Here is a 13,860-nt window from a genome sequence, read left to right on the forward strand (position 1 = left end):
ATCAGCCTACTATGAATTTGGTAGTTAAAAGACGAAAGAGCTCACTGACATTTATAAAAGCAGCTGCAGGCAGTGTCGTGAAGCTCATGAAAATGAGCTGGCTGCTGGGAACCAGGGGCCATGTGTCCCTTCAAGAGCTCATGATGCACTTGTGAACCGTACTCCCAGCCCTTTCCCACTTTATCTTTCTGTGGAGTTTATATTGTGTTGTATTCCTCTGTAAGCCCTTTTATAGCTTGTCTGGAACAAGATGGAGTATAAATAACAAGTATTATTAGCAACAGTAAAAATAGCAAGTAGTAACGGGCTTCCCTGGTGGCTCAGAGGTTAAAGCGTCTACCTGGAATGAGGGAGACCCAGGTTCGATCCCTGGGTCGGGAAGATCCCCTGGAGAAAGAAATGGCACCCCACTCCAGTACTCTTGCCGGGAGAATCCCATGGAGGGAGGAGCCCGGTAGGCTAGTCCATGGGGTCGCAAAGAGTCAGACACGACTGAGCAACTTCACTTTCACTTTTCACTTCCAGTATTAGTAACAAGTTGTGTCCAATTAATCCTCATTTTTTTATCTCTTCCTCACTATAAAGTTTTTGGCGTCTCTCACACATTAAGCTCCTTCTTGCCTTTTTGCTGACACTACAGGCACTGCTTTCTGTCTACTCTCAATCCAAATATTTGAATGATTTTCTAAGTTCATGACTTAGAACTTGTCTGCCAGGTTCTATCACAGTCTTTAAGACAGACCAACTGGATGCTCCCTCTCCATCAGGAAACAAAGTTGGTTATACAGCCTTTGTTCCACCCATATTAAATTTTTTTCCTCAACTTTCTTTTACTCCTATATTAAGTCTGTATAACTGCATACAGACCATTTCTTTTCCTTTTCTTCATGTTTAAGTCTGTTGAGACATTCTATTCCTTACTGTGAAAGTGTGGATAAATTTCCCTAGACATCCCTCCCTTTCCCTCTGCAGACATCTGTCTCCCTGTATGAACTCCAGTTTGCTTTACATTCAGTTTCTCAATAAACGAAAGTTTCACAAAACTCTGCTTAACCCAAATGGAATACCTCCCTTTGTAGAATTCTGAAACTATAACATGACAGAAGACAGCCAAGGACACTGAGTTCCCAAAGAGAAGAGAACTCAGCAAGAGTCACACTGTCATTTAAAAGATTTACCCGATGTCATTTTAAAATCTGAGCCTTTAAAAGTTACTTTAAAAGAAAAAAAAATTATTTAAAAAAATTTTAATTAGAGGATAGTGACAATATTGTGGTGGTGGTTTTTAATCTGTTTGCGTGGTAATGAATTTGCCCCAAAGCCACAACAGGAACAAGTGCCCACCATGACAAAAATGTCAGTAGAGAATACTCATCTCAGAAAATCTAACAGTGTGGTTAAACTCCTTCCTTCAATCATGATACAAGGCTAGTATTTAAAGTAAATACTAAGCAGATGATGAGGAAAAGGAATTAAGAATATCTGAAGAATCTATTACTTTTTAACAACATCATCCAACCAGTCCATTCTGAAGGAGATCAACCCTGGGATTTCTTTGGAAGGAATGATGCTGAAGCTGAAACTCCAGTACTTTGGCCACCTCATGCGAAGCGTTGACTCATTGGAAAAGACTCTGATGCTGGGAGGGATTGGGGGCAGGAGGAGAAGGGGACAACAGAGGATGAGATGGCTGGATGGCATCACTGACTCGATGGACGTAAGGCTGAGTGAACCCCGGGAGTTGGTGATGGACGGGGAGGCCTGGTGTGCTGTGATTCATGGGGTCGCAAAGAGTCGGACACGACTGAGCGACTGAACTGAACTGAACTACAATTCTATCATGAATCTGTCGAGCTGCCACAGCCTATCTGCACACACACAGCACTGACTGCACAACCAAGACTGCTGTGCTCCTAATCATTTTTGTGGCACCACCGTCTCAGGAGAAGGTTCAGGTCAAGATCTATTTTCAAGCTCATATATACACACACTCTCAAGTCTACTCACCTTCCGAAAAGCTCACTTTGAGTTCTAAACATTGTTAATGGCTGTTACTAACTTCCCATTTAAGCTTTTGCCCTTTTTGCTGTCTGTGAAAGAAAAGAAATCCACTTAGAGACTGGACTGCATAAGACTGACCAGGGAGAGCTACAGCAACCCAGTTACAGCTGCTAACCAAGGATTAAAGCAATACAGTCCTCTAACAGTGGTGAGTTCTTGGTAGTTTACAGCTTCTTTAACATTTTTTTCAATAGTGTGGTAAAAATAAGTACTCCTCCTTCTCTTCCTCCCTACCCCCGTCAGATTGAAGATTTTCTTTCTGAGTTTGGTATCTCAGCTGATCAAGTAACCTCTACACATTCACAAAGCACTATCAGAACACTACCCTGCACAGAGGATATGAGTCCTTAGCGCTGTAGTCTCAGGGTCTCCTCTGCTCTTCAAACGAGGCCCCTTCTTCTGCTAGTGAATTCTCTCACTTCAGGCTTTTGTTCCCAACATTCCTCAGATGAGGACCTTCCCCTGTTGTGTCTCTAACATGATTTCCAAACACTAAGCTGCTTACTCTCAGGATATATTTACATCCACACCTCCCAAACAGCTCTGTTCAAGCCTAGATGTTAAGTCAATTTAGAAAACACTGAGTTCATTCCGTCCACATTAATTTTCAAACTAGCATTACATTCACAGCTCTACCCTGAAACACAACACAAGGCTATTTTCAAACAAGTCGAAACTCCAAATCAAATCAGCTGGCTGGGATTAACTAACCACACTTAAAGTTGTACCTCCAAAATTAGAGCTAATGGAATCCAACAAACTGCCTTTATCTTTTCTACCCCGGAGATAGTCACAGAATTTAGATAAAGAGAAAGGGGGACAGGTGTTTAAAGCCCAGCATTAATTTTAAGTCTTCCAATGAAGACAAGAATATAGACTAGGAATGAAAGAAACTTCCCTCCCAAGCAGGAAGGGAAGATCCCACGTGCTGCTGAGCACCTAAGCCTGCAAGCCACATGACTGAGCCCAGGTTGTGCACGCAGCTACTGAGGCCCGTGTGCCCTCGACCCTGTGCTCTGCGACAGGAGGAGCCACCAACACGAGAAGCTGGGGCACCGCAACAAAGACCCAGGACAGCCAAAAATAAAAGTGATAAATAAATCTTAAAGAAAAAAAACAACAACTTTTATACCTTTTATATATTCAGAATATCCTACCAATCAGAGACACTGCTTTGGGAAAGCAAGTGTTCTCCTTTCTTGCTTCAAGTAATAAATCCTTCCTTCTCTGGGGGAAAAAAAGAATATTCTGCCAATCAACACACAATCCATGCTGTGAGGCATGGCCAAGTAGTGAGAATAATAAATTTAAAACCACAAAGATTTATGGGATACATACAATGTGCTCAGCCCTACAGCTGAAGGATACACTTCAGTGGCAAAACTAACTCTTCAAATGTAAGACTTGAAATTTTCTCTCAAAATTACTGACTTGTAGGTGAAAATCACTGACATAGAAGGACTTTCCCAAACCAGTCTCCACTGTTCTGTCTACATTTCAGCAGTAAGGCAACACAGGAGAAGATTCTGCCAGGAAAAAACAGGATACTGATTATGGTACTGACCTCAGGGAAAGGAGGTGCCTTTCTCTAGCAGGAAGACTACAGGGCCTGCTCAAAGAATGGTGGCCACACCAACTTAGGATGTACCACTCCCACTCCTAAGCTTTCAGGTTTGTTACTCGGCCAACAGAAGCCAGTCTGTACAGAACAGACCCTGGAGAGCTATTTCTGAGTTCAACATACACTAACTTCTATGACTGGAATAAAATAAGGTGTTTGAAAGGAATCCAGTAATTCTACACGTCATACCTAAAGAAGGTCATCAGCGGCATGATACTATAGGCATGAATGTACAGATTAAACATTCATAAGGGAGCTAAAGAAAGACCACAGGAAAGGGTTTTGATGGGTTTTCCATTATCAGCACCTTAGGAAACAGAAACTCAGTGAAAATTAATTGGCTGGAATTAAATTAGTTATTAATTCCAGAACCCAAAATGGCTAAATATTTGAAATCCAAACTCCTCTATAACAACGAAGATGAACTGACAGACACTTACTGCAATCACTTCTGTCTCTGGGGAATCTTCCGGCTCAGAAAGTTGTGTCCAGGAATCATTTACCAATAAGGCATATCCAATTTCCATGATTTAGAAAGACTAGGCTAAGAGGAGCTGGAAAATCTAACACACTAACTTGAAGCTGTGTTCCAGTAGGTCAATAGTCAGTGTGGTGTATATGCAGGGCAAGAACATATCATTACTCTTATGACTTTCATCCTAAATACTGTGTTGAGAGGCACTGGAAAAAAGAAACTGCCAAGCAGTTTCAGACTCAGTACTACTTAAAAAGAATACTCACCTGCAGCCTTTTTGTGACAAGAAATAGCCTCTTCGTATTTCCCTGCAGCTAACAAACGATCTGCTCGTCTGCTCTGTTGATGGGCCTAGAAGAAAAACATTCCTGAGTTCTTTACTTAAAAAAACAACACAACTTTTAAGACAGTAATGCTGTTTGTTGCCACATGTGCCAAACCATTACAACTCTATCTAAAACTGGGGAAATCTAGTGTGTAGTATCTGAAAGGACTGGTAACTTCTTTCAACTCTACTAATAAATTATCAAGGTTAATACCAGGCACTAACTCCTTCAAGGTGCTCACATTCGTCAAAGATTAACCAAGAGTTAAAATCAGATTGTTACTCAAAACGTATACTTTCTTGTTTTTTAATTCATTCTTTCTTTTCAACATTTAAGTTACTGTTTACATTTTAAAGATAAAAAATTCATACAGTATACAGTTGAGGAATTAATGATACCAGTATTTAATGTTATTGTGGGTATTTTTTCAGGTACAACTCACCTAAGCAACAAACTCAGAAGTACTGAGCGCATATTTGGGTTAACTAAGTAGGCACCTGTCTCCTTACATCTGTGTTACACTTAAGAATCATTACAATTCTGTGAAATGTGTTTCAAAAGGGAGCTCCCTAGACTCATAGCGGTCACATATCTTACATTAAGTTATATAGTTAGCAGGCAAGGAGAAAGAAACTGAAGTCTTCCAACTAGGCTAATGTTTTCCTCACTAACACACTCACAGATAATTTAACAAAACTAGTCAAAGTGGAAAAAGCACTATACACGTATGTTCATAGCAGCATTATTCACAGTAGTCAAAAAGAGGAAGTAACCTAAGCATCAATAGAAAAATGAACAAAATGTTGTATATATATACACCGTGTAAAATCAGCCTGAAGAGAGAAGAAACTGACCCATGCTATAACATGGACTTTAAGGACTTAAAGCTAATAATGAAATATAGCACGAGCCACTTAAAAACAAACACTGTATGATCCCACTTATTAGGTATCTGTGTCTTTCAGTCATGTCTTGACTCTCTGCGACCCCATGGACTGTAGCCCACCAGGCTCCTCTGTCCATGGGATTCTCCAGGCAAGAGTACTGGAGTGGGCTGCCATGCCCTTCTCCAGGGATCCTCCAGCCCAGGGACTGAACCTCATCTCCTGTGTCGGCAGGCTGATTCTTTACCACTGAGATATCTGGGAAGCCCAAAGACATATCTAAAGTAGTCAAATTCATAAAACCTGAAAGTAGAATGGTGGTTTGCCAGAGACCAGGGTAAAGAAAGGTGGGATGTTCTCATTCAATGGGGGTAGTTTCATTTTTACAAGATGAAAAAGTTCTGGACATCTGCTGCACAAAAATGTGAATATTCTTAACACTACTGAACTGTACATTTAAAAATTACAGATGGCAAATTTGGGAGATCTCCGATGGTCTAGTAGTTAGAATTGGTGCTTTCACTGCCACAGCCCAGGTTCAATCCCTGATCAGGAAACTGAGATCCCATAAGCAACATGGTGTGGTCAAAAATTTTTTTTAATTAAGAAAAAAAAAATCAGAGATGGAAAGTTGTATGTCCTCTGTACTTTAGTGTTTTTAACAGCAAAAATAAAATCTGTCTCAGGTGTAAAATGATTCATCTTGAATGCTTTTCAAAAAATGTGCCACTGATGCTTCATAAGAACATTTCAGAGGATCACTTTGGTAACTGAGATTAGAAATATTCTGAGCATGCTTACAAATCACGCTCAGTGGAAAACAGGCAAAGAAGGGCACAGTCCACTTCAGGAAATGCATGCTGTCTACCTTTCTCCTGTCTCTATTTCAGTAAGGAAGAAGGAACACTTAGAAACAAGATCATTCTTCCAATTGTTTCAGAGGCTTCTTACTCTTCAAACAGTAAACAAACTTGTTCTCTAAGTTTCAATTCATTCCTAAAAAGGGGGGGCGGGTAACAAGAAATGACTATGGGCTGAAAATAATTTCAACCATGGAGTCTTGGATTGAAGAAAGAACACATGTTCTGAACACAGGAATATGAGATAGTATCCAGAAATGATAGAGATCTTTGGGAAGAGAACATACATGATGAAGAAAACTAAGTTACGACCAACATGATTTCTCCAAGAAATGTATTCTGAGTATAGCTAAAGCAAGTGACACTCCGGTTCTAGGTAGGGGGAAAAAATGAAAGAACCAAAGCCTTTACCTTTCTAGGCTTTGAAAGAAGCCCTCTAGAAGAGACAGTGTTCTCTGAAATCCAAAAGTACTTTCTAACTAGGATGGCACAGTGTAGGCAAAGCCCTACCAAGAACCTGGGGCACTGGGCACAAGTCCTCACTCTCCCACCGCTCAGTTGCTTCAGTCATGTCCAACTGTGTGTGACCCCATAGACGGCAGCCCATCAGGCTCCTCTGTCCCTGGGATTCTCCAGGCCAGAACACTGGAGTGGGTTGCCATTTCCTTCTCCAATGCATGAAAGTTTATAAAGTGAAAGGGAAGTCACTTAGTCGTGTCCGACTCTTAGCGACCCCACGGACTGCAGCCCACCAGGCTCCTCCGTCCATGGGAATTTCCAGGCAAGAGTACTGGAGTGGGTTGCCAGTGCCTTCTCCACACTCTCCCACTAAAACCAGCCATATTATCTGGGCCTTCAGGGTCTGTTTCCTCACTTGTAAAATGATGGAGTTAGACCACATCTGAAGTTTTTAACTGAATCTGAATCCCCTGCAAAATACATGTAGACGACTCTTCAGTAGGACCTCAGATTCCACCAGTAAAGCTAGACCCACAGGTTCCCAGATGCACTTGGGAAGCAGGGATGAGATGCTCTCTGGGGTTACCTCATTCTAACGCTGTGTCTTTAGTTTCTGTCCAATGACATCAATCCCTTTCTACCTTGGACCATATTTATGAAGCTCCCTAGTTAAACTTCAAGTTTCACAAAAAGAGAATATTTTTCTTTCTCATATCCTTTTTCATCATGGTTTATTACAGGATATTGAATATACTTCCCTGTGTTATGCAGTTGGTCCTTGTTGGTTATCTTCTTTATATACTATAGGCTATGTCTGCTAATCCCAAGTTGCCCCACCCCATGTCCCCTTTGCTAACCACGAATCTTCTGTGAGACTGTTTCTGTTTCACAGACAAGTTTATTTGTGTCATATTTTTAAATACCACATTTAAGTGACCTCATATGGTATTTCCTTCTCTGACTTACTTCACTTGTTATGATAACCTCCAGGCCCATACATGTTGCTACAAATGGCATTATTTCATTTTTTTGTGGCTGAGTAATATTCCATGTGTATATATGACACAACACCTTTATCCATTCACCTGTCCATGAACCTGTTTCCCCATGTGGGGTATTGTAATAGTGCTGCTATGAAAATAGGTGTGCATGTATCTTTTAAACTGGAGTTGTGTCTGGATATATGCACGGGAGTGAGACTGCTAGGTCATATGTATAGCTATTTTTCATTTAAGGGACTTCAACACTGTTTTTCACAGCAGCTGTACCAACTTACATTCCCACCAACAGTGTAGAATTCCTTTTCCTACACTCTCTCCAGCATTTTTAATTTGTAGAATTTTTTTAATGATGGTCATTCTGACTGATGTGAGGTGGTATCTCATTGTAGTTTTGAATTTCTCTAATAATTAGTAATGTTGAACATCTTTTCATGTGCCTACTGGCCATCTGTATATCTTCTTTGAAGAAATGTCTATTTGGGTCTTCTGCCCATTTTTAATTGAGTTGTTTGTTTTTTTGTTATGAGCTGTTAGAATATTTTGGAAATTAAGCCCTTGTCAGTCAGATAGCTTGCAAATATTTTCTCCCATTCTGCAGGCTGTTTTCTGTTTATGGCTTCCTTTGCCATGCAAAGCTTGTAAGTTTGATTAGGTCCCATTTGTTTATTTCTATTGCCTTGGGAGACTACCCTAGGAAAACACCGCTATGATTTATGTCAGAGAATGTTTTGCCTATGTTCTTTTCTAGGAATTTAATGTTGTCATGTCAAGTCTTTAAGCCATTTTGAGTTTAGTCTATGGTATGAAATAAACTTTTTTTTTTTTTTTTTTTCATTCAAAACCAGAGAAACCAAAAGTTCTCAAGTGGTAAGACCAGGACCTCATGGCTCTTCCAACTCCCCTAAAACTTCTCCATGTAAAATTCAATCTCTGATCACTCTGCCAATTCAGGAGTTACATCTCATTTTAAAACGCACACCTACTCTAGTTATCTGGCAAGTGAGCAATCAAATTCCCTATTAAAACACAAGTCCTACACCAAATTCTTGTTAGACATCCAGCAATGCTGACTGTTGAGGTTTTCAAATCTCAACTTGAGCATTTATTAGACACTGGAACTTGGCTTTAACTTCCTGCCCAAGATTTCTCATCTTTAAGATGAGAATGTTGTGAAAATTAAACGAGTTAAAAGACAATAAAAGGGACTTGCCTGGTGGTCCAGTGGTTTAAAATCTGCCTTCCAATGCAGGGAACGTGGGTTCCATCCCAATCAGGGAACCAAGATTCCACATGCTGGGGGGGGTGGGGCGGGGCGGGGGTGACTAAGCCCACCCACTGCAGCTACTTAGCCAGCACTCTGGAGCCCATATATCACAACTAGAGAGCCCACACACCGCAGGCACCAAGCCCGTGCGCCACAGCCAGACAGAAGCCGGGTCCCTGCGCCCTGATGAAGAGCCTGTGCGCCACAGCCAGAGAGAAGCCGGGTCCCTGCGCCCCAATGAAGAGCCTGTATGCCACAGCCAGAGAGAAGCCGGGTCCCTGCGCCCCGAAGAAGAGCCCGTGTGCCACAGCCAGAGAGAAGCCGGGTCCCTGCGCCCTGATGAAGAGCCTGTGTGCCACAACTAAGGCCCAATACAGTCAAATAAATACTGTTTTTAAAAAGAATTTAAATGCATCAGAGCTATCTACCACCATAAAATGTATAATGTGGTAGAAGAGACTAAACTGCATTCTCTTTCAACCTAAGATACTTTACAAAACTTACTTTCATGCAGTTCTTATTTTTAAAACAATTTTTAAAGATCTTTCTTAAAGCAAAAATTATATGGTCATTTATTTATATGTTTTGTTATATACAGAACATTCTATCCGAAAGCAACAAAATATACATTCTTCAAATGCTCAAAGAACATCCTCCAGGATAGATAACAGTGTTAGACCACAAAACAAGTCTTAATAAACCTAAAAAGACTGAAATCATTTCAAGGCATCTTTTCCAGCCACCATGGAAACTAATTACAAGAAGAAATAAATTACAAGAAGAAAACTGGAAAAACTGTAACTATGTGGAGATTAAATAGCATGCCACTGAACAATGAATAGGTCAAAAGAGAAATAAAAAATACTTTGAGACAAATGAAAATGGAAATAAAACATACCAAAACTTACGAGATGCAGCAAAAGCAATTCTAAGAGGGAAGTTCATATGGATAAAAGCCTACCTTGCAGAACCAGAAAAATCAATAATCTAACTTTATACCTCAAGGAACTAGGGGGAAAAAAAATGATGCCCAAGGTTAGTAGAAGAAAGGAAATAACAAAGATCAGAGCAGAAACAGACAAAATAGAGATTAAAAAAAAAAAAAACAGAAAAGATCAGTAAAACCAAGAGCTAGTTCTTTGAAAAGATTTAACAAAATTGACAAACCTATAGCTATACTCAACGAGTATACTGAAGTGAAGAGCCGACTCACTGGAAAAGGCCCTGATGCTGGACAAGACTGAAGGCAGGAGGAGGCGGCGGCAACAGAGGACGAGATGGTTGGATGGCATCACTGACTCAATGGACATGAGTTTGAGCAAACTGGGAGATGGTGGAGGACAGGAAAACCTGGCATGCTGCTGTCTATGGAGTCACAAAGAGTTGGACATAACTGAACAACAATACTCAACAAAGAAAAACAGAGAAGATTCAAATAAAATTTTAAAATGTGGGAATTTCCTGGTGGTCCAGTGGTTAGGACTCACTGCTTTCACTGCTGTGGCCGGGATTCAATTCCTAGTTGGAGAACTAAGATCCCACAAGCCACATAATGTGGCCAACTCCCCCACCACCACTTCCCCAAACAAACAAAAAACAAAAATGAAAGATGTTACAACAGATAACACAGAAATACAAAGGATCATAAGAGACTATTATGAACAATTATCAATATATGCCAACAAACTGGGCACCCTAGAAAAAATGGATGAATTCCTAGGGAAAAAAACTTTGGAAAAAAAAAAAAAAAAACACCAGAAAACCTGAACAGACCAATAAGAGGCATACCTCTAGGATATTTCAAGTTCAGTTCCAGACCACTGCAATAAAGCGAATGCCAGAGTAAAACAAGTTACACAAATTTTTTGGTTTCCCAATGCATGTAAAAGTTATGTTTACACTACATGTGCAATAGCATTATGTCTTTTAAAAAAAAGGATATTTCCTTAATTTAAATATAATACATTTATAATAACAATGCCAATAAGACACAGGGTAGACACAAACCTTCAACTTGTCTTTAAAAAAAAAAAAATCAGCAACATCTGCAAGTGCAATGAAGTGAAGCACAGTAAAATGAGGTAACCACAAACCTCACACAAAAAAACTCCAGGATCAGATGCCTTCACTGGTGAATTCTACCAAAAATTCAAACAAGAATTAATACCAATCCTTCTCAAACTCTTCCCAAAAAATAGAAGAGTAGGGAATACTTCCATACTTATCTTACAAGGCCAGCATCACCCTGATACCAAAACAGACACGGACACCAAAAGAAAAAAAAAAAAAGCTAGAAGCCAACATCCCCGATAAACAGATTCAAAAATCCTTGGCAGAATACTAGCAAATCAAGTGGGATTTATTCCAGGGATACAAGGACAGTTCAACAAATCAGATTTACCCCAAAATCAATGTGATGACACCTTAACAAAAGGAAGACTAAACATGATATGAGCATTTCAACAGGATAAAAAGCATCTGACAAAAATCAACACCCACTCATGATGAAAACTCAACAAAATGAATATAGAGAAAATATATCTCAACATTATAAAAACCATATATGACAGGCCTATGGCTAACATAATACTCAACACTGAAAAGCTCAAAGCTTTTCCTCTAAGATCAGGAACAAGACAAAGATGTCCACTCTAGCTGCTTTCAGTTAGCATAGTATTCGAAGTCCCTCCTAGCCACAGCAATTAGATGAGAGTAAGACATCCAAAGCAGGAAGAAAAAAGTAAAATTGTTCACTATTTATGGATAACAAGATATTATATACCAAAAGCTCTAAAATTCCACCCAAAATCTTAGAATCAATGAATGTAGTACAAAGTTGTAAGATAAAAAATCAATACACAGGAACTTCCCTGGTGGTCCAGTGGCTAAGGCTCCACACTCCCAATGTAGGGGGCCCGGGATGGAGCCCTGGTCTGGGAACTAGATCCCACACGCCAGGACTAAGAGTTCTCATGCTGCAACTAAGATTCTGCATGCCTGAAGACTGAAAATCCCAAGTACCAAAACTAAGACCCAGCACAGTCAAATATTTCACAAAATCAATACACAAATTTCTGTTGCATTTATATACTCTAAAAATGTATAAGAGAAATTAAGAAAACAATCCCATTTACAACTGCATCAAGAGCAGTAAGTACTTAGGAGTAAATTTGACCAAAGAGGTTAAAGACCTGTACACCAAAACTATTAAGCCACTGATGGAATGGATTTAAAGAATAGTTAAAATGCCCATACTACAATACACGGATTCAGTGCAACCTGTCAAAACTCCAATGGTACTTTTCACAGAAATCAAACAATCCTAACAGTTGCACAGAAATACAAAAACTCCCAAATACCCAAAGCAATACAAAGAACAAACCTGCAGAAATCAGGCTCTTTGATTTCAAACTATCTTACAAAGCTATGGGTGTGCTTAGTCGCTCAGTCGTGTCCGACTGTTTATGACCTCGTGGACTGTAGCCCACCAGACTCCTCTGTCCATGGGGTTCTCCAGGCAAGAACACTAGAGTGAGTTACCATGCCCTCCTCCAGGGGATCTTCCCAATCCAAGGACTGAACCCAGGTCTCCCCCAATAAGGGCAGATTCTTCACCGTCTGAGCCAGCGGGCAAGCCCTACAAAGCTACAGTAGTCAAAACACTATGACAGGATAAAAGGTGCAAAGGTCATGGAGCAGAAGAGCCCAGAAACAAATCCATGAATAAACGTTCAATTAACAGATGTCTAAGGAGCCAAGAATATACAACAGGGAAAGGACAGTTTCTTCCATAAATGATGTTGGGAAAACAGGATAGCCACGTGCTAAAGAATGCAATTGGACCATTACCTTACACAACACACGAAAGTTAACTTAAAATGGATTAAAGAACATAAGACCTGAAACCATAAAACTCCTCAAAGAAAACTCAGGCAGAAAGCTCTTTGACATAATTCTTGGTCGTGATAATTTATGAACTGACAGCAAAAGCAACAAAAGCCAAAAGTGGGACTACATCAAACTAAAAAGCTTATGCACAGCAGAGGAAATCAAAAAGGCAACCTACCAAATGGGAGAAAATATTTGCAAATCATATATCTGATGAGGGGTTAGTATCCAAAATAACAAAGAATTCATACAATAAAAAATAAAAAGCAAAACAATCTGATTAAACCACAGCAATTTTCTCTTCGAGAAAATTAGAGATACCAAGGGAACATTTCGTGCCAAGATGGGCACAACAAAGGACAGAAATGGTATGGACCCAACAGAAGCAGAAGATATTAAGAAGAGGGGGCAAGAGTACACAAAACAACTGTACAAAAAAGATCATAATGACCCAGATAACCACAATGGTGTAATCACTCACCTAGAGCCAGACATCCTGGAATGTCTGGGAGCATTAGTATGAACAAAGCTAGTGGAGGTGATGGAATTCCAGTTGAGCTCTTTTAAATCCTAAAAGATGCTGCTGTTAGATGATGCTGGCACTCAAAATGACAGCAAATTTGGAAAACTCAGCAGTGGCCACAGGACTGGAAAAGGTCAGGTTTCATTCCAATTCCAAAGAAAGGCAACGCCAAAGGATGTTCAAACTACCACACAATTGCACTCATCTTACACATTAGCAAAGTAATGCTCAAAATTCTCCAAGCCAGGCTTCAACAGTGAGCTTTCAGATGTTCAAGGTGGATTTAGAAAAGGCATAGTAACCAAAGATCAAATTGCCAACATCCACTGGATCATCGGAAAAGCAAGAGAGTTCCAGAAAAACATCTACTTCTCCTTTATTGACTATGCTAAAACCTTTGACTGTGTGGATCACAACAACCTGTGGAGAATTCTTCAAAAGCAGGGAATACCAGAACAACTTACCTGCCTCCTGAGAAATCTGTATGCAGGTCAAGAA

The 13,860-nt window shown here is 40.1% G+C and overlaps 1 protein-coding gene across 2 annotated transcripts in view; it reads right to left on the reverse strand.

The window, feature by feature from the left end:
• NRBF2 (nuclear receptor binding factor 2) overlaps positions 1-13,860 on the reverse strand; it is a 29,694-nt gene that overhangs the window by 3,419 nt on the left and 12,415 nt on the right. The window contains exon 2 of one of the 2 annotated variants that reach the window (XM_040242292.1): positions 4,424-4,508. The exons of the other annotated variant lie outside the window; for it this stretch is intronic. Coding sequence (XP_040098226.1) covers positions 4,424-4,508 — 85 coding nt within the window. The remainder of the gene's footprint in view (positions 1-4,423; positions 4,509-13,860) is intronic. 2 annotated transcript variants of the gene reach the window in all.

The sequence above is a fragment of the Oryx dammah genome, unplaced genomic scaffold, assembly GCF_014754425.2.
Source record: "Oryx dammah isolate SB20612 unplaced genomic scaffold, SCBI_Odam_1.1 HiC_scaffold_6, whole genome shotgun sequence".
Lineage (NCBI taxonomy): Eukaryota > Metazoa > Chordata > Mammalia > Artiodactyla > Bovidae > Oryx > Oryx dammah.